The sequence below is a fragment of the Heterodontus francisci genome, unplaced genomic scaffold, assembly GCF_036365525.1.
Source record: "Heterodontus francisci isolate sHetFra1 unplaced genomic scaffold, sHetFra1.hap1 HAP1_SCAFFOLD_1155, whole genome shotgun sequence".
Lineage (NCBI taxonomy): Eukaryota > Metazoa > Chordata > Chondrichthyes > Heterodontiformes > Heterodontidae > Heterodontus > Heterodontus francisci.
Window position 1 is genome coordinate 26 of NW_027141443.1, and position 21,640 is coordinate 21,665.

Sequence of the window (21,640 nt, forward strand, 5' to 3'; positions counted from 1 at the left end):
CTGACACCCGGTCGCAGAGGGGGAAAGGACAGTGTATCTAACGCACTGTGACACCCGGTCCCAGAGGGGGAAACAACAGTGTATCTAACATCCAGTGACACCTGGTCCCGGAGGGGGAAAGGACAGTGTATCTAACGCACTGTGACACCCGGTCCCAGAGGGGGAAACAACAGTGTATCTAACATCCAGTGACACCTGGTCCCGGAGGGGGAAAGGACAGTGTATCTAACGCACTGTGACACCTGGTCCCAGAGGGGGGAAAGGACAGTGTATCTAACGCACTGTGACACCCAGTCCCAGAAGGGGAAAGGACAGTGTATCTAACGCACTGTGACACCCAGTCCCAGAGGGGGGAAAGGACAGTGTATCTAACATCCAGTGACACCTGGTCCCAGTGGGGGAAAGGACAGTGTATCTAACACACTGTGACACCTGGTCCCAGAGGGGGAAAGGACAGTGTATCTAACATCCAGTGACACCTGGTCCCAGAGGGGGAAAGGACAGTGTATCTAACACACTGTGACACCCTGTCCCAGAGGGGGAAAGGACAGTGTATCGAACACACTGTGACACCCTGTCCCAGAGGGGGAAAGGACAGTGCATCTAACACACTGTGACACCCTGTCCCAGAGGGGGAAAGGACAGTGTATCTAACACACTGTGACACCCTGTCCCAAAGGGGGAAAGGACAGTGTATCTAACACACTGTGACACCCTGTCCCAGAGGGGGAAAGGACAGTGTATCTAACACACTGTGACACCCAGTCCCAGAGGGGGAAAGGACAGTGTATCTAACATACTGTGACACCCGGCCGCGTTCTGAATCACTCCTTCTCTGGCAGCCCCCTCTCACCGTGTCTGCCTGGTGTGGTGGGAACTTGTCCACGAGTGCTTTGCCACCCGTGGGCACCGTCTGTGGCGTGTAGAATCCATTGACAATGAGCTCGAAATATTTCATGCGTTGCTGCCCTGTGGAAAGGGGAGGGGGGGGGAAGAGGGGTGGGAAAAGGCGTGTCAGGAGAGAACAACAGAGAAAAGCGAAGTCCAGGATTCACGTCTCAGATTTACCCCGCCCTCCTCGCAGATCACGCCCCACGTGTACCACAATCCCATTTTCCAGCCGTCGCTCCCTCCCTGCCCTCAATCCCCCAACCCCCCCACCCCCGAGCCTCCTCCGCACTCCGCCCTACAATTCCTCCACACTCTGTGCACCCCACGAATACTCCTCCGACCCCCCCCCCCCCACCCCCCCACTCCCTCACCAACTCTGCCGCAGGCCCTCTTTGTTCGCCTAAGAGGTATTGTTGGGATATTACTGTACTTTAAGGATAGGGTGACAGACCAGGCCCAAGTTCTGTTCCCACATCCCTTGGCATCGTTGATGAGCCCCCACGCCTCCCGTCTCTCGCTCACCCGACGCACCCCGCCCTCTCCCTGGTACCTTTGATGTCCAGCTGAGCGTGGATAATGTTTCCCATCACTGAAGTGTTGTGCAGATTCTTCACGGTATCTTTGGCGCCTCTGGTGCTGGTGAACACCACTTTGGCCAACCCCAGGTGCTTCTTATTCTTGGGGTTGTACAGGATCTCGATCTCCTCGATGTCGCCAAACTTCTTGCACATGTCCGCCAGGAAGCCCTCCTTGACGTTATCGTTCAGGCGGGCGAAGGTCACCTCCTTCAGTGGCACGGATCCGACATAGTACTCGTCAAACTGTGGCGGAACAGCAAAGGGTGGGGGCAAGGGTTAGGGACCGGACATTCGACCGCGGGCGGCATCACCGCACTCCGAGGGAGGTGCCACTCCGGCGGAGGTGCCAGCTTCGGGAGCAGAGGTTAACCGGACGCTCGGTGCCTGCCCGCTCAAATGCACGTGAAAGATGCCTCACTACCGGGAAGGGCAGGGTAGCATAGCAACCGCCCCCGTCTCCGATCTTATCCCATCAGCCCACATCACCAACATCAGCACGCCTCTCACACAGTCCACGCTCGGGGAGCTTCCTGCGCACAAATTGGCTGCTGAACTGCCCAGAGCCAGTGAGATTGACCCAAGAGAGAGGGGACTGAGAGACACTAGTCAGTGTATAGATATCACCCTGAGAGAGAGGGACTGAGAGACACCAGTCAGTGTATAGATATCACCCTGAGAGAGAGGGAATGAGAGACACCAGTCAGTGTACAGATATCACCCTGAGAGAGAGAGACAGAGAGACACTAGTCAGTGTACAGATATCACCCTGAGAGAGAGGGGACTGAGAGACACCAGTCAGTGTACAGATATCACCCTGAGAGAGAGGGGACTGAGAGACACCAGTCAGTGTACAGATATCACCCTGAGAGAGAGGGAATGAGAGACACCAGTCAGTGTACAGATATCACCCTGAGAGAGAGGGACTGAGAGACACCAGTCAGTGTACAGATATCACCCTGAGAGAGAGGGACAGAGAGACACCAGTCAGTGTACAGATATCACCCTGAGAGAGAAGGGACTGAGAGACACCAGTCAGTGTACAGATATCACCCTGAGAGAGAGGGACTGAGAGACACCAGTCAGTGTACAGATATCACCCTGAGAGAGAGGGACAGAGAGACACCAGTCAGTGTACAGATATCACCCTGAGAGAGAGGGACTGAGAGACACCAGTCAGTGAACAGATATCTCCCTGAGAGAGAGGGGACTGAGAGACACCAGTCAGTGTACAGATATCACCCTGAGAAAGAGGGGACTGAGAGACACCAGTCAGTGTACAGATATCACCCTGAGAGAGAGGGGACAGAGAGACACCAGTCAGTGTACAGATATCACCCTGAGAGAGAGGGACTGAGAGACACCAGTCAGTGTACAGATATCACCCTGAGAGAGTGGGGACTGAGAGACACCAGTCAGTGTACAGATATCACCCTGAGAAAGAGGGGACTGAGAGACACCAGTCAGTGTACAGATATCACCCTGAGAGAGAGGGGACTGAGAGACACCAGTCAGTGTCCAGATATCACCCTGAGAGAGAGGGACTGAGAGACACCAGTCAGTGTACAGATATCACCCTGAGAGAGAGGGGACTGAGAGACACCAGTCAGTGTACAGATATCTCCCTGAGAGAGAGGGACTGAGAGACACCAGTCAGTGTACAGATATCTCCCTGAGAGAGTGGGACTGAGAGACACCAGTCAGTGTACAGATATCACCCTGAGAGAGAGGGGACTGAGAGACACCAGTCAGTGTACAGATATCTCCCTGACAGAGAGGGACTGAGAGACACCAGTCAGTGTACAGATAGCACCCTGAGAGAGAGGGATTGAGAGACACCAGTCAGTGTCCAGATATCTCCCTGAGAGAGAGGGACTGAGAGGCACCAGTCAGTGTACAGATATCTCCCTGAGAGAGTGGGACTGAGAGACACCAGTCAGTGTACAGATATCACCCTGAGAGAGAGGGGACTGAGAGACACCAGTCAGTGTACAGATATCACCCTGAGAGAGGGGACTGAGAGACACCAGTCAGTGTACAGATATCACCCTGAGAGAGTGGGACTGAGAGACACCAGTCAGTGTACAGATATCACCCTGAGAGAGAGGGGACTGAGAGACACCAGTCAGTGTACAGATATCTCCCTGAGAGAGAGGGACTGAGAGACACCAGTCAGTGTACAGATATCTCCCTGAGAGAGAGGGACTGAGAGACACCAGTCAGTGTACAGATATCACCCTGAGAGAGAGGGGACTGAGAGACACCAGTCAGTGTACAGATATCACCCTGAGAGAGAGGGACTGAGAGACACCAGTCAGTGTACAGATATCTCCCTGAGAAAGTGGGACTGAGAGACACCAGTCAGTGAAGAGATATCACCCTGAGAGAGAGGGACTGATTGACACCAGTCAGTGTACAGATATCTCCCTGAGAGAGAGGGACTGAGAGACACGAGTCAGTGTACAGATATCACCCTGAGAGAGAGGGGACTGAGAGACACCAGTCAGTGTACAGATATCACCCTGAGAGAGAGGGGCCTGAGAGACACGAGTCAGTGTACAGATATCACCCTGAGAGAGAAGGGACTGAGAGACACCAGTCAGTGTACAGATATCACCCTGAGAGAGAGGGACTGAGAGACACCAGTCAGTGTATCACACGCCGTGCAATGGCAGTGAGTGAGATATGCAGGCTGGTGATCCCACAAACGCCAACTGCAGAGTAGAGGGGAAGGCAAATACCTTGAATTTGGGCACAGGGAGGGAGATATCGCGATGTTTCGTCCAGATGCGTCTCTGCCGCGGGTCGCGGACGTCTCCCACCGGTGGAAAACCAGCATCCTGAAAGAAAAAAAAAACAAAATGACGGCCTGGTAAAATTAACCGCCTTCAGAACCCTCTCCGTGCCGACCGACCGGGTCGCACACTGTCCGACAAGGCCCCCCCTCACGCCGACAGCGACACCACCCCAGCCCCCCTCCCCCCGATCCAGCGGCGGACGCCTGCGTACCGGCCGGCCAGCCCTCCCTCCCCTGTCGAGGCACGGGGACCTACCGGAATGCTGAAATACAGGCCGTCATAGCGATACACCTTCTGCGGCACCCTCCGAATTGTTGGATCCGCCACCAACTTGTAGTTATTCCACTGCGTGTTTTGTCCTTTCAGCGTTTCTCCTGCAGTCTCCTGGTCCATTGCCTCAAACTGGCCGAGGTTGAAGGGAAGGGAAAAAAAAAAAGAGTCGGTCAGCAGTGCGAGGCGGAAGGAAGGAACTTAACGCGGACAAGCGCGAGGGCTGATCCATTTTGGCTGGAGGAACGTGGTGCGGCCACATAACAGAAAGGGTAGGTTTCTCGACGGGGTGCAGGAGCAGAGGGACCCGGGGGTACGTGGGCAGAAAGCGCTGAAGGTGGCAGGGCGGAGTTGAGAGCGCGGTTCAAAAAGATATACAGTATCCCGGGCTTGAGAGAGGCTATCGGACAAAAGCAAGGAAGTTACGATGAACTCTTCCTCAAAACACTGGTTTGGCCTCCACTGGAGTCTTCGCCCAACTGCGGTTGGCAAACTTCAGAAGGGGGTGGGAGGAGGAGCAAGCAGACTGCTCTTCGAAAGAGCCAGCACAGTCTCGATGGGCTGACTGGACTCTGCCTGTCATCTATTACTCTGAGATGGGCAGGGAGAAGGAGGAGAGGAACTGGGGCGTTGGTGCAATGACCTTCGATACGGGCCATGCCTTGGTCACCGCAAGATTGGAATATTCCAACGCACTCCCGGCCGTTACACCCTCTGTAAACTTCACGTCACCCGAAGCTCAGCGCAACCGCCCCTCAACCCTCCCTATCTCTGTAACCTCCTCCAGCCCCTCAACCCTCCCTATCTCTGTAACCTCCTCCAGCCCCTGCAACCCTCCCGATCTCTGTAACCTCCTCCAGCCCCTCAACCCTCCCTATCTCTGTAACCTCCTCCAGCCCCTCAACCCTCCCAATCTCTGTAACCTCCTCCAGCCCCTCAACCCTCCCTATCTCTGTAACCTCCTCCAGCCCCTCAAAAATCCCTATCTCTGTAACCTCCTCCAGCCCCTCAACCCTCCCGATCTCTGTAACCTCCTCCAGCCGCTCAACCCTCCCTATCTCTGTAACCTCCTCCAGCCCCTCAACCCTCCCTATCTCTCCAACCTCCTCCAGACCCTCAAAAATCCCTATCTCTGTAACCTCCTCCAGCCCCTCAACCCTCCCCATCTCTGTAACCTCCTCCAGCCCCTCAACCCTCCCGATCTCTGTAACCTCCTCCAGCCCCTCAACCCTCCCTATCTCTGTAACCTCCTCCAGCCCCTCAACCCTCCCTATCTCTCCAACCTCCTCCAGACCCTCAAAAATCCCTATCTCTGTAACCTCCTCCAGCCCCTCAACCCTCCCTATCTCTGGAACCTCCTCCAGCCCCCTCAACCCTCCCTATCTCTGTAACCTCCTCCAGCCCCTCAACCCTCCCTATCTCTGTAACCTCCTCCAGCCCCTCAACCCTCCCTATCTCTCCAACCTCCTCCAGACCCTCAAAAATCCCTATCTCTGTAACCTCCTCCAGCCCCTCAACCCTCCCTATCTCTGTAACCTCCTCCAGCCCCTCAACCCTCCCTATCTCTGTAACCTCCTCCAGCCCCTCAACCCTCCCTATCTCTCCAACCTCCTCCAGACCCTCAAAAATCCCTATCTCTGTAACCTCCTCCAGCCCCTCAACCCTCCCTATCTCTGGAACCTCCTCCAGCCCCCTCAACCCTCCCTATCTCTGTAACCTCCTCCAGCCCCTCAACCCTCCCTATCTCTCCAACCTCCTCCAGACCCTCAAAAATCCCTATCTCTGTAACCTCCTCCAGCCCCTCAACCCTCCCTATCTCTGTAACCTCCTCCAGCCCCTCAACCCTCCCTATCTCTCCAACCTCCTCCAGACCCTCAAAAATCCCTATCTCTCCAACCTCCTCCAGACCCTCAAAAATCCCTATCTCTGTAACCTCCTCCAGCCCCTCAACCCTCCCTATCTCTGTAACCTCCTCCAGCCCCTCAACCCTCCCTATCTCTGGAACCTCCTCCAGCCCCCTCAACCCTCCCTATCTCTGTAACCTCCTCCAGCCCCTCAACCCTCCCTATCTCTGTAACCTCCTCCAGCCCCTCAACCCTCCCTATCTCTCCAACCTCCTCCAGACCCTCAAAAATCCCTATCTCTGTAACCTCCTCCAGCCCCTCAACCCTCCCTATCTCTGTAACCTCCTCCAGCCCCTCAACCCTCCCTATCTCTCCAACCTCCTCCAGACCCTCAAAAATCCCTATCTCTGTAACCTCCTCCAGCCCCTCAACCCTCCCTATCTCTGTAACCTCCTCCAGCCCCTCAACCCTCCCTATCTCTGTAACCTCCTCCAGCCCCTCAACCCTCCCTATCTCTCCAACCTCCTCCAGACCCGCAAAAATCCCTATCTCTGTAACCTCCTCCAGCCCCTCAACCCTCCCTATCTCTGGAACCTCCTCCAGCCCCCTCAACCCTCCCTATCTCTGTAACCTCCTCCAGACCCTCAACCCTCCCTATCTCTGTAACCTCCTCCAGCCCTTCAACCCTCCCTATCTCTGTAACCTCCTCCAGACCCTCAACCCTCCCTATCTCTGTAACCTCCTCCAGCCCCTCAAAAATCCCGATCTCTGTAACCTCCTCCAGACCCTCAACCCTCCCTATCTCTGTAACCTCCTCCAGCCCCTCAAAAATCCCAATCTCTGTAACCTCCTCCAGACCCTCAACCCTCCCTATCTCTGTAACCTCCTCCAGCCCCTCAAAAATCCCAATCTCTGTAACCTCCTCCAGACCCTCAAAAATCCCTATCTCTGTAACCTCCTCCAGCCCCTCAACCCTCCCCATCTCTGTAACCTCCTCCAGCCCCTCAACCCTCCCTATCTCTGTAACCTCCTCCAGCCCCTCAACCCTCCCTATCTCTGTAACCTCCTCCAGCCCCTCAACCCTCGCGATCTCTGTAACCTCTTCCAGCCCCTCAACCCTCCCTATCTCTGTAACCTCCTCCAGACCCTCAACCCTCCCTATCTCTGTAACCTCCTCCAGCCCCTCAACCCTCACTATCTCTGAAACCTCCTCCAGCCCCGACAAACTACCCATCTCTGCAAGCTCCTCCAGCCCCTCAACCGTCCCTATATCTGTAACCTCCTCCAGTCCCCTACAACCCTCCCTATCTCTGTAACATCCTCCAGCCCCTACAACCCTCCCTATCTCTGTAACTTCCTCCAGCCCCTACACCCATCCCTATCTCTGTAACCTCATCCAGTCCCCAACAACCCTCCCTATCTCTGTAACCTCCGCCAGTCCCCGACACCCATCCCTATCTCTGTAACCTCCTCCAGTCCCCGACAACCCTCCCTATCTCTGTAACCTCCTCCAGTCCACAACAACCCTCCCTATCTTTGTAACCTCCGCCAGTCGCCTACACCCATCCCTATCTCTGTAACCTCCTCCAGTCCCCTACAACCCTCCCTATCTCTGTAACCTCCTCCAGCCTCCAGCCCCTACAACACTCACTATCTCTGTAACCTCCTCCAGCACCGACAACCCTCCCTATCTCTGTAACCTCCGTCAGCCCCTACACCCCTCCCGATCTCTGTAACCTCCTCCAGATCCTACAACCCTCCCTATCTCTGTAACCTCCTGCAGCTCCTACAACCCTCCCCATCTCTGTAACCTCCTCCAGCCCTCTACAACCCTCCCTATCTCTGTAACCTTCTCCAGTCCCCGACAACCCTCCCTATCTCTGTAACCTCCTCCAGCCTCCAGCCCCTACAACACTCACTATCTCTGTAACCTCCTCCAGCACCGACAACCCTCCCGATCTCTGTAACCTCCTCCAGTCCCCTACAACCCTCCCTTTCTCTGTAAGCTCCTCCAGCCCGTACAACACTTGCTATCTCTGTCACCTCCTCCAGCCCCGACAACCCTCCCCATCTCTGCAACCTCCTCCAGCCCCGACAACCCTCCCTATCTCTGTAACCTCCTCCAGCCTCCAGCCCCTACAACACTCACTATCTCTGTAACCTCCTCCAGCACCGACACCCCTCCCCATCTCTGTAACCTCCTGCAGCCCCTACAACACTCCCTATCTCTGTAACCTCCTCCAGCCGCTACAACCGTCCCTATCTCTGTAAGCTCCTCCAGCCCGAACAACACTCCCTATCTCTGTAACCTCCTCCAGCTCCTACAACCCTCCCTAAATCTGTAACCTCCTCCAGCCCCTACAACCCTCCCTATCTCTGTAACCTCCTCCAGCCCCTCAACCCTCCCTACCTCTGTAACCTCCTCCAGCCCCTCAACCCACCCTATCTCTGTAAACTCCTCCAGTCCCTGCAACCCTCCCTATCTCTGCAACCTCCTCCAGCTGCGACAACGCTCCTTATCTCTGGAACCGCCTCCAGCCCCTCAACCCTCTGTATCTCTGTAACCTCCTCCAGCTCCTACAACCCTCCCTATCTCTGTAACCTCCTCCGCCCCTACAACTCTCCCTATCTCTGGAACCTCCTCCGCACCTACAACCCCCCCTATCTCTGTAACCTCCTCCGCCCCTGCAACACTCCCTATCTCTGTAACCTCCGCCACTCCGACAACCCTCCCTATCTCTGTAACCTCCTCCAGCCCCTCAACCCTCCCTACCTCTGTAACCTCCTCCAGCTCCTTACAACCCTCCCCATCTCTGTAACCTCCTCTGCCCCTACAACCCTCCCTATCTCTGGAACCTCCACCGCCCCTACAACCCCCCCCATCTCTGTAACCTCCTCCGCCCCTGCAACCCTCCCTATCTCTGTAACCTCCTCCGCCCCGACAATCCTCCCCATCTCTGTAAACTCCTCTGCCCCTACAACACGCCCTATCTCTGTAACCTCCTCCAGCCCCTCAACCCTCCCTATCTCTGTCACCTCCTCCAGCCCCGACAACTCTCCCTTTCTCTGTAACCTCCTTCAGCCCCGACAACCATCCCAATCTCGGTAACCTCCTCCAGCCCCTCAACCCTCCCTATCTCCGTAACCTCCTCCAGCTCCTACAACCCTCCCTATCTCTGTAACCTCCTCCGCCCCTACAACCCTCCCTATCTCTGGAACCTCCTCCGCACCTACAACACTCCCTATCTCTGTAACCTCCTACATCCCGACAACCCTCCCTATCTCTGTAACCTCCTCCGCCCCTACAACTCTCCCTATCTCTGGAACCTCCTCCGCACCTACAACCCCCCCTTATCTCTGTAACCTCCGCCACTCCGACAACCCTCCCTATCTCTGTAACCTCCTCCAGCCCCTCAACCCTCCCGACCTCTGTAACCTCCTCCAGCTCCTTACAACCCTCCCCATCTCTGTAACCTCCTCCGCCCCTACAACCCTCCCTATCTCTGGAACCTCCACCGCCCCTACAACCCCCCCCATCTCTGTAACCTCCTCCGCCCCTGCAACCCTCCCTACCTCTGTAACCTCCTCCGCCCCGACAACCCTCCCCATCTCTGTAAACTCCTCTGCCCCTACAACACGCCCTATCTCTGTAACCTCCTCCAGCCCCTCAACCCTCCCTATCTCTGTAACCTCCTCCAGCCCCGACAACTCTCCCTTTCTCTGTAACCTCCTTCAGCCCCTGCAACCCTCCCAATCTCGGTAACCTCCTCCAGCCCCTCAACCCTCCCTATCTCCGTAACCTCCTCCAGCTCCTACAACCCTCCCTATCTCTGTCACCTCCTCCAGCCCCGACAACTCTCCCTTTCTCTGTAACCTCCTTCAGCCCCTACAACCCTCCCAATCTCGGTAACCTCCTCCAGCCCCTCAACCCACCCTATCTCCGTAACCTCCTCCAGCTCCTACAACCCTCCCTATCTCTGTAACCTCCTCCGCCCCTACAACCCTCCCTATCTCTGGAACCTCCTCCGCACCTACAACACTCCCTATCTCTGTAACCTCCTACATCCCTACAACCCTCCCTATCTCTGTAACCTCCTCCAGCCCCTCAACCCTCCCTACCTTTGTAACCTCCTCCAGCTCCTTACAACACTCCCCATCTCTGTAACCTCCTCCGCCCCTACAACCCTCCCTATCTCTGGAACCTCCTCCGCCCCTACAACCCCCCCTATCTCTGGAACCTCTTCCGCCCCTACAACCCTCCCTATCTCTGTAACCTCCTCCGCCCCGACAACCCTCCCTATCTCTGTACCTTCTTCGCCCCCACAACACGCCCTATCTCTGTAACCTCCTCCAGCCCCTCAACCCTCCCTATCTCTGTCACCTCCTCCAGCCCCGACAACTCTCCCTTTCTCTGCAACCTCCTCCAGTCCCTGCAATCCTCCCTATCTCTGTAACCTCCTCCAGCCCCTACAACCCTCCCTATCTCTGTAACCTCCGTCAGCCCCTACAACCCTCCCTATCTCTGTAACCTCCTGCAGCTCCTGCAACCCTCCCCATCTCTGTAACCTCCTCCAGCCCTCTACAACCCTTCCTATCTCTGTAATCTCCTCCAGTCCTGACAACCCTCCCCATCTCTGTAACCTCCTCCAGCCCTCTACAACCCTCCCTATCTCTGTAACCTTCTCCAGTCCCCTACAACCCTCCCTATATCTGTAACCTCCTCCAGCCCTTGACAATCCTCCCTATCTCTGTAACCTCCTCCAGTCCCCTACACCCCTCCCCATCTCTGTAACCTCCTGCAGCCCCTACAACACTCCCTATCTCTGTAACCTCCTCCAGCCGCTACAACCGTCCCTATCTCTGTAAGTTCCTCCAGCCCGAACAACACTCCCTATCTCTGTAACCTCCTCCAGCTCCTACAACCCTCCCTAAATCTGAAACCTCCTCCAGCCCCGACAACCCTCCCTATCTCTGTAACCTCCTCCAGCCCCTCAACCCTCCCTACCTCTGTAACCTCCTCCAGCCCCTCAACCCACCCTATCTCTAAACTCCTCCAGTCCCTGCAACCCTCCCTATCTCTGTAACCTCCTCCAGCTGCGACAACGCTCCTTATCTCTGGAACCGCCTCCAGCCCCTCAACCCTCTGTATCTCTGTAACCTCCTCCAGCTCCTACAACCCTCCCTATCGCTGTAACCTCCTCCGCACCTACAACCCCCCCTATCTCTGTAACCTCCTCCGCCCCTGCAACACTCCCTATCTCTGTAACCTCCGCCACTCCGACAACCCTCCCTATCTCTGTAACCTCCTCCAGCCCCTCAACCCTCCCGACCTCTGTAACCTCCTCCAGCTCCTTACATCCCTCCCCATCTCTGTAACCTCCTCTACCCCTACAACCCTCCCCATCTCTGTAACCTCCTCCGCCCCTGCAACCCTCCCTATCTCTGTAACCTCCTCCGCCCCGACAATCCTCCCCATCTCTGTAAACTCCTCTGCCCCTACAACACGCCCTATCTCTGAAACCTCCTCCAGCCCCTCAACCCTCCCTACCTCTGTCACCTCCTCCAGCCCCGACAACTCTCCCTTTCTCTGTAACCTCCTTCAGCCCCGACAACCCTCCCAATCTCGGTAACCTCCTCCAGCCCCTCAACCCTCCCTATCTCCGTAACCTCCTCCAGCTCCTACAACCCTCCCTATCTCTGTAACCTCCTCCGCCCCTACAACCCTCCCTATCTCTGGAACCTCCTCCGCACCTACAACACTCCCTATCTCTGTAACCTCCTACATCCCGACAACCCTCCCTATCTCTGTAACCTCCTCTGCCCCTGCAACTCTCCCTATCTCTGGAACCTCCTCCGCACCTACAACCCCCCCTATCTCTGTAACCTCCTCCGCCCCTACAACACTCCCTATCTCTGTAACCTCCGCCACTCCGACAACCCTCCCTATCTCTGTAACCTCCTCCAGCCCCTCAACCCTCCCTACCTCTGTAACCTCCTCCAGCTCCTTACAACCCTCCCCATCTCTGTAACCTCCTCCGCCCCTACAACCCTCCCTATCTCTGGTACCTCCACCGCCCCTACAACCCCCCCCATCTCTGGAACCTCCTCCGCCCCTGCAACCCTCCCTATCTCTGTAACCTCCTCCGCCCCGACAACCCTCCCCATCTCTGTAAACTCCTCTGCCCCCACAACACGCCCTATCTCTGTAACCTCCTCCAGCCCCTCAACCCTCCCTATCTCTGTCACCTCCTCCAGCCCCGACAACTCTCCCTTTCTCTGTAACCTCCTTCAGCCCCTACAACCCTCCCAATCTCGGTAACCTCCTCCAGCCCCTCAACCCTCCCTATCTCCGTAACCTCCTCCAGCTCCTACAACCCTCCCTATCTCTGTAACCTCCTCCGCCCCTACAACCCTCCCTATCTCTGGAACCTCCTCCGCACCTACAACACTCCCTATCTCTGTAACCTCCTACATCCCTACAACCCTCCCTATCTCTGTAACCTCCTCCAGCCCCTCAACCCTCCCTAGCTCTGTAACCTCCTCCAGCTCCTTACAACACTCCCCATCTCTGTAACCTCCTCCGCCCCTACAACCCTCCCTATCTCTGGAACCTCCTCCGCCCCTACAACCCCCCCTATCTCTGGAACCTCTTCCGCCCCTACAACCCTCCCTATCTCTGTAACCTCCTCCGCCCCGACAACCCTCCCTATATCTGTAACCTCCTCCAGCCCTTGACAATCCTCCCTATTTCTCTAACCTCCTCCTGCCCCTACACCCCTCCCTATCTCGGTAACCTCCTTCAGCTCCTCCAACCCTCCCTTTCTCTGTAACCTCCTCCAGCCCCCTACAACCCTCCCTATCTCTGTAACCTCATCCAGTCCCCTACAACCCTCCCTATATCTGTAACCCCCTCCAGCCCTCTACAACCCTCCCCATCTCTGTAACCTCCTCCAGCCCAGACAACCCTCCCTATCTCTGTAACCTCCTCCAGTCCCCTACACCCCTCCCCATCTCTGTAACCTCCTGCAGCCCCTACAACACTCCCTATCTCTGTAACCTCCTCCAGCCGCTACAACCGTCCCTATCTCTGTAAGCTCCTCCAGCCTGAACAACACTCCCTATCTCTGTAACCTCCTCCAGCTCCTACAAGCCTCCCTAAATCTGTAACCTCCTCCAGCCCCTACATTCCTCCCTATCTCTGTAACCTCCTCCAGCCCCTCAACCCTCCCTACCTCTGTAACCTCCTCCAGCCCCTCAACCCACCCTATCTCTGTAAACTCCTCCAGTTCCTGCAACCCTCCCTATCTCTGTAACCTCCTCCAGCTGCGACAACGTTCCTTATCTCTGTAACCGCCTCCAGCCCCTCAACCCTCTGTATCTCTGTAACCTCCTCCGCCCCGACAACTCTCCCTCTCTCTGGAACCTCCTCCGCACCTACAACCCCCCCTATCTCTGTAACCTCCTCCGCCCCTACAACACTCCCTATCTCTGTAACCTCCGCCACTCCGACAACCCTCCCTATCTCTGTAACCTCCTCCAGCCCCTCAACCCTCCCTACCTCTGTAACCTCCTCCAGCTCCTGACAACCATCCCCATCTCTGTAACCTCCTCCGCCCCTACAACCCTCCCTATCTCTGGAACCTCCACCGCCCCTACAACCCCCCCCATCTCTGTAACCTCCTCCGCCCCTACAACCCTCCCTATCTCTGTAACCTCCTCCGCCCCGACAACCCTCCCCATCTCTGTAAACTCCTCTGCCCCCACAACACGCCCTATCTCTGTAACCTCCTCCAGCCCCTCAACCCTCCATATCTCTGTCACCTCCTCCAGCCCCGACAACTCTCCCTTTCTCTGCAACCTCCTTCAGCCCCTACAACCCTCCCAATCTCGGTAACCTCCTCCAGCCCCTCAACCCTCCCTATCTCCGTAACCTCCTCCAGCTCCTACAACCCTCCCTATCTCTGTAACCTCCTCCGCCCCTACAACCCTCCCTATCTCTGGAACCTCCTCCGCACCTACAACACTCCCTATCTCTGTAACCTCCTCCAGCCCCTCAACCCTCCCTATCTCTGTAACCTCCTCCAGCCCCTCAACCCTCCCTACCTCTGTAACCTCCTCCAGCTCCTTACAACCCTCCCCATCTCTGTAACCTCCTCCGCCCCGACAACCCCCCCTATCTCTGTAACCTCCTCCGCCCCTACAACACTCCCTATCTCTGTAACCTGCGCCACTCCGACAACCCTCCCTATCTCTGTAACCTCCTCCAGCCCCTCAACCCTTCCTATATCTGTAACCTCCTCCAGCTCCTTACAACCCTCCCCATCTCTGTAACCTCCTCTGCCCCTACAACCCCCCCCATCTCTGTAACCTCCTCCGCCCCTGCAACCCTCCCTATCTCTGTAACCTCCTCCAGCCCCTCAACCCTCCCTATCTCTGTCACCTCCTCCAGCCCCAACAACTCTCCCTTTCTCTGCAACCTCCTTCAGCCCCGACAACCCTCCCAATCTCGGTAACCTCCTCCAGCCCCTCAACCCTCCCCATCTCCGTAACCTCCTCCAGCTCCTACAACCCTCCCTATCTCTGTAACCTCCTCCGCACCTACAACACTCCCTATCTCTGTAACCTCCTACATCCCGACAACCCTCCCTATCTCTGTAACCTCCTCCGCCCCTACAACTCTCCCCATCTCTGGAACCTCCTCCGCACCTACAAACCCCCCATCTCTGTAACCTCCTCCGCCCCTACAACACTCCCTATCTCTGTAACCTCCACCACTCCGACAACCCTCTCTATCTCTGTAACCTCCTCCAGCCCCTCAACCCTCCCTATCTCTGTAACCTCCTCCAGCCCTTCAACCCCCCCTATCTCTGGAACCTCTTCCGCCCCTACAACCCTCCCTATCTCTGTAACCTCCTCCGCCCCGACAACCCTCCCTATCTCTGTACCTTCTTCGCCCCCACAACACGCCCTATCTCTGTAACCTCCTCCAGCCCCTCAACCCTCCCTATCTCTGTCACCTCCTCCAGCCCCGACAACTCTCCCAATCTCTGCAACCTCCTCCAGTCCCTGCAATCCTCCCTATCTCTGTAACCTCCTCCAGCCCCTACAACCCTCCCTATCTCTGTAACCTCCGTCAGCCCCTACAACCCTCCCTATCTCTGTAACCTCCTGCAGCTCCTGCAACCCTCCCCATCTCTGTAACCTCCTCCAGCCCTCTACAACCCTTCCTATCTCTGTAATCTCCTCCAGTCCTGACAACCCTCCCCATCTCTGTAACCTCCTCCAGCCCTCTACAACCCTCCCTATCTCTGTAACCTTCTCCAGTCCCCTACAACCCTCCCTATATCTGTAACCTCCTCCAGCCCTTGACAATCCTCCCTATCTCTGTAACCTCCTCCAGTCCCCTACACCCCTCCCCATCTCTGTAACCTCCTGCAGCCCCTACAACACTCCCTATCTCTGTAACCTCCTCCAGCCGCTACAACCGTCCCTATCTCTGTAAGTTCCTCCAGCCCGAACAACACTCCCTATCTCTGTAACCTCCTCCAGCTCCTACAACCCTCCCTAAATCTGTAACCTCCTCCAGCCCCGACAACCCTCCCTATCTCTGTAACCTCCTCCAGCCCCTCAACCCTCCCTACCTCTGTAACCTCCTCCAGCCCCTCAACCCACCCTATCTCTAAACTCCTCCAGTCCCTGCAACCCTCCCTATCTCTGTAACCTCCTCCAGCTGCGACAACGCTCCTTATCTCTGGAACCGCCTCCAGCCCCTCAACCCTCTGTATCTCTGTAACCTCCTCCAGCTCCTACAACCCTCCCTATCGCTGTAACCTCCTCCGCACCTACAACCCCCCCTATCTCTGTAACCTCCTCCGCCCCTGCAACACTCCCTATCTCTGTAACCTCCGCCACTCCGACAACCCTCCCTATCTCTGTAACCTCCTCCAGCCCCTCAACCCTCCCGACCTCTGTAACCTCCTCCAGCTCCTTACATCCCTCCCCATCTCTGTAACCTCCTCTACCCCTACAACCCTCCCCATCTCTGTAACCTCCTCCGCCCCTGCAACCCTCCCTATCTCTGTAACCTCCTCCGCCCCGACAATCCTCCCCATCTCTGTAAACTCCTCTGCCCCTACAACACGCCCTATCTCTGAAACCTCCTCCAGCCCCTCAACCCTCCCTATCTCTGTCACCTCCTCCAGCCCCGACAACTCTCCCTTTCTCTGTAACCTCCTTCAGCCCCGACAACCCTCCCAATCTCGGTAACCTCCTCCAGCCCCTCAACCCTCCCTATCTCCGTAACCTCCTCCAGCTCCTACAACCCTCCCTATCTCTGTAACCTCCTCCGCCCCTACAACCCTCCCTATCTCTGGAACCTCCTCCGCACCTACAACACTCCCTATCTCTGTAACCTCCTACATCCCGACAACCCTCCCTATCTCTGTAACCTCCTCTGCCCCTGCAACTCTCCCTATCTCTGGAACCTCCTCCGCACCTACAACCCCCCCTATCTCTGTAACCTCCTCCGCCCCTACAACACTCCCTATCTCTGTAACCTCCGCCACTCCGACAACCCTCCCTATCTCTGTAACCTCCTCCAGCCCCTCAACCCTCCCTACCTCTGTAACCTCCTCCAGCTCCTTACAACCCTCCCCATCTCTGTAACCTCCTCCGCCCCTACAACCCTCCCTATCTCTGGTACCTCCACCGCCCCTACAACCCCCCCCATCTCTGGAACCTCCTCCGCCCCTGCAACCCTCCCTATCTCTGTAACCTCCTCCGCCCCGACAACCCTCCCCATCTCTGTAAACTCCTCTGCCCCCACAACACGCCCTATCTCTGTAACCTCCTCCAGCCCCTCAACCCTCCCTATCTCTGTCACCTCCTCCAGCCCCGACAACTCTCCCTTTCTCTGTAACCTCCTTCAGCCCCTACAACCCTCCCAATCTCGGTAACCTCCTCCAGCCCCTCAACCCTCCCTATCTCCGTAACCTCCTCCAGCTCCTACAACCCTCCCTATCTCTGTAACCTCCTCCGCCCCTACAACCCTCCCTATCTCTGGAACCTCCTCCGCACCTACAACACTCCCTATCTCTGTAACCTCCTACATCCCTACAACCCTCCCTATCTCTGTAACCTCCTCCAGCCCCTCAACCCTCCCTAGCTCTGTAACCTCCTCCAGCTCCTTACAACACTCCCCATCTCTGTAACCTCCTCCGCCCCTACAACCCTCCCTATCTCTGGAACCTCCTCCGCCCCTACAACCCCCCCTATCTCTGGAACCTCTTCCGCCCCTACAACCCTCCCTATCTCTGTAACCTCCTCCGCCCCGACAACCCTCCCTATCTCTGGTACCTCCACCGCCCCTACAACCCCCCCCATCTCTGGAACCTCCTCCGCCCCTGCAACCCTCCCTATCTCTGTAACCTCCTCCGCCCCGACAACCCTCCCCATCTCTGTAAACTCCTCTGCCCCCACAACACGCCCTATCTCTGTAACCTCCTCCAGCCCCTCAACCCTCCCTATCTCTGTCACCTCCTCCAGCCCCGACAACTCTCCCTTTCTCTGTAACCTCCTTCAGCCCCTACAACCCTCCCAATCTCGGTAACCTCCTCCAGCCCCTCAACCCTCCCTATCTCCGTAACCTCCTCCAGCTCCTACAACCCTCCCTATCTCTGTAACCTCCTCCGCCCCTACAACCCTCCCTATCTCTGGAACCTCCTCCGCACCTACAACACTCCCCATCTCTGTAACCTCCTCCGCCCCTACAACCCTCCCTATCTCTGGAACCTCCTCCGCCCCTACAACCCCCCCTATCTCTGGAACCTCTTCCGCCCCTACAACCCTCCCTATCTCTGGAACCTCCTCCGCCCCGACAACCCTCCCTATATCTGTAACCTCCTCCAGCCCTTGACAATCCTCCCTATTTCTCTAACCTCCTCCTGCCCCTACACCCCTCCCTATCTCGGTAACCTCCTTCAGCTCCTCCAACCCTCCCTTTCTCTGTAACCTCCTCCAGCCCCCTACAACCCTCCCTATCTCTGTAACCTCATCCAGTCCCCTACAACCCTCCCTATATCTGTAACCCCCTCCAGCCCTCTACAACCCTCCCCATCTCTGTAACCTCCTCCAGCCCAGACAACCCTCCCTATCTCTGTAACCTCCTCCAGTCCCCTACACCCCTCCCCATCTCTGTAACCTCCTGCAGCCCCTACAACACTCCCTATCTCTGTAACCTCCTCCAGCCGCTACAACCGTCCCTATCTCTGTAAGCTCCTCCAGCCTGAACAACACTCCCTATCTCTGTAACCTCCTCCAGCTCCTACAAGCCTCCCTAAATCTGTAACCTCCTCCAGCCCCTACATTCCTCCCTATCTCTGTAACCTCCTCCAGCCCCTCAACCCTCCCTACCTCTGTAACCTCCTCCAGCCCCTCAACCCACCCTATCTCTGTAAACTCCTCCAGTTCCTGCAACCCTCCCTATCTCTGTAACCTCCTCCAGCTGCGACAACGTTCCTTATCTCTGTAACCGCCTCCAGCCCCTCAACCCTCTGTATCTCTGTAACCTCCTCCGCCCCGACAACTCTCCCTCTCTCTGGAACCTCCTCCGCACCTACAACCCCCCCTATCTCTGTAACCTCCTCCGCCCCTACAACACTCCCTATCTCTGTAACCTCCGCCACTCCGACAACCCTCCCTATCTCTGTAACCTCCTCCAGCCCCTCAACCCTCCCTACCTCTGTAACCTCCTCCAGCTCCTGACAACCATCCCCATCTCTGTAACCTCCTCCGCCCCTACAACCCTCCCTATCTCTGGAACCTCCACCGCCCCTACAACCCCCCCCATCTCTGTAACCTCCTCCGCCCCTACAACCCTCCCTATCTCTGTAACCTCCTCCGCCCCGACAACCCTCCCCATCTCTGTAAACTCCTCTGCCCCCACAACACGCCCTATCTCTGTAACCTCCTCCAGCCCCTCAACCCTCCATATCTCTGTCACCTCCTCCAGCCCCGACAACTCTCCCTTTCTCTGCAACCTCCTTCAGCCCCTACAACCCTCCCAATCTCGGTAACCTCCTCCAGCCCCTCAACCCTCCCTATCTCCGTAACCTCCTCCAGCTCCTACAACCCTCCCTATCTCTGTAACCTCCTCCGCCCCTACAACCCTCCCTATCTCTGGAACCTCCTCCGCACCTACAACACTCCCTATCTCTGTAACCTCCTCCAGCCCCTCAACCCTCCCTATCTCTGTAACCTCCTCCAGCCCCTCAACCCTCCCTACCTCTGTAACCTCCTCCAGCTCCTTACAACCCTCCCCATCTCTGTAACCTCCTCCGCCCCGACAACCCCCCCTATCTCTGTAACCTCCTCCGCCCCTACAACACTCCCTATCTCTGTAACCTGCGCCACTCCGACAACCCTCCCTATCTCTGTAACCTCCTCCAGCCCCTCAACCCTTCCTATATCTGTAACCTCCTCCAGCTCCTTACAACCCTCCCCATCTCTGTAACCTCCTCTGCCCCTACAACCCCCCCCATCTCTGTAACCTCCTCCGCCCCTGCAACCCTCCCTATCTCTGTAACCTCCTCCAGCCCCTCAACCCTCCCTATCTCTGTCACCTCCTCCAGCCCCAACAACTCTCCCTTTCTCTGCAACCTCCTTCAGCCCCGACAACCCTCCCAATCTCGGTAACCTCCTCCAGCCCCTCAACCCTCCCCATCTCCGTAACCTCCTCCAGCTCCTACAACCCTCCCTATCTCTGTAACCTCCTCCGCACCTACAACACTCCCTATCTCTGTAACCTCCTACATCCCGACAACCCTCCCTATCTCTGTAACCTCCTCCGCCCCTACAACTCTCCCCATCTCTGGAACCTCCTCCGCACCTACAAACCCCCCATCTCTGTAACCTCCTCCGCCCCTACAACACTCCCTATCTCTGTAACCTCCACCACTCCGACAACCCTCTCTATCTCTGTAACCTCCTCCAGCCCCTCAACCCTCCCTATCTCTGTAACCTCCTCCAGCCCTTCAACCCTCCCTATCTCTGTAACCTCCTCCAGACCCTCAACCCTCCCTATCTCTGTAACCTCCTCCAGACCCTCAACCCTCCCTATCTCTGTAACCTCCTCCAGCCCTTCAACCCTCCCTATCTCTGTAACCTCCTCCAGACCCTCAACCCTCCCTATCTCTGTAACCTCCTCCAGCCCCTCAAAAATCCCGATCTCTGTAACCTCCTCCAGACCCTCAACCCTCCCTATCTCTGTAACCTCCTCCAGCCCCTCAAAAATCCCAATCTCTGTAACCTCCTCCAGACCCTCAACCCTCCCTATCTCTGTAACCTCCTCCAGCCCCTCAAAAATCCCAATCTCTGTAACCTCCTCCAGACCCTCAAAAATCCCTATCTCTGTAACCTCCTCCAGCCCCTCAACCCTCCCCATCTCTGTAACCTCCTCCAGCCCCTCAACCCTCCCTATCTCTGTAACCTCCTCCAGCCCCTCAACCCTCCCTATCTCTGTAACCTCCTCCAGCCCCTCAACCCTCGCGATCTCTGTAACCTCTTCCAGCCCCTCAACCCTCCCTATCTCTGTAACCTCCTCCAGACCCTCAACCCTCCCTATCTCTGTAACCTCCTCCAGCCCCTCAACCCTCACTATCTCTGAAACCTCCTCCAGCCCCGACAAACTACCCATCTCTGCAAGCTCCTCCAGCCCCTCAACCGTCCCTATATCTGTAACCTCCTCCAGTCCCCTACAACCCTCCCTATCTCTGTAACATCCTCCAGCCCCTACAACCCTCCCTATCTCTGTAACTTCCTCCAGCCCCTACACCCATCCCTATCTCTGTAACCTCATCCAGTCCCCAACAACCCTCCCTATCTCTGTAACCTCCGCCAGTCCCCGACACCCATCCCTATCTCTGTAACCTCCTCCAGTCCCCGACAACCCTCCCTATCTCTGTAACCTCCTCCAGTCCACAACAACCCTCCCTATCTTTGTAACCTCCGCCAGTCGCCTACACCCATCCCTATCTCTGTAACCTCCTCCAGTCCCCTACAACCCTCCCTATCTCTGTAACCTCCTCCAGCCTCCAGCCCCTACAACACTCACTATCTCTGTAACCTCCTCCAGCACCGACAACCCTCCCTATCTCTGTAACCTCCGTCAGCCCCTACACCCCTCCCGATCTCTGTAACCTCCTCCAGATCCTACAACCCTCCCTATCTCTGTAACCTCCTGCAGCTCCTACAACCCTCCCCATCT

General features: G+C 56.7%; 2 protein-coding genes across 2 annotated transcripts in view; one reads left to right on the top strand and one right to left on the bottom strand.

The window, feature by feature from the left end:
• Window positions 1-853: 853 nt before the first annotated feature.
• LOC137363716 (histone-lysine N-methyltransferase SETD1A-like) lies at window positions 854-4,660 on the bottom strand (the record flags this gene model as incomplete). Its single annotated transcript, XM_068027320.1, has 4 exons — window positions 4,520-4,660; window positions 4,208-4,306; window positions 1,442-1,712; window positions 854-969 (listed from the first exon to the last, which is right to left on the bottom strand). Coding segments are annotated over exons 1-4 (624 nt in total), but the record flags the coding sequence as incomplete, so codon positions are not given.
• Window positions 4,661-5,130: 470 nt separating this feature from the next.
• The window catches only part of LOC137363715 (eukaryotic translation initiation factor 4H-like), a 128,749-nt gene continuing 112,239 nt past the window's right edge, over window positions 5,131-21,640 (top strand). The window contains exon 1 of the mRNA XM_068027319.1: window positions 5,131-5,278. Within this exon, the coding sequence (XP_067883420.1) occupies window positions 5,131-5,278 (148 nt within the window). The remainder of the gene's footprint in view (window positions 5,279-21,640) is intronic.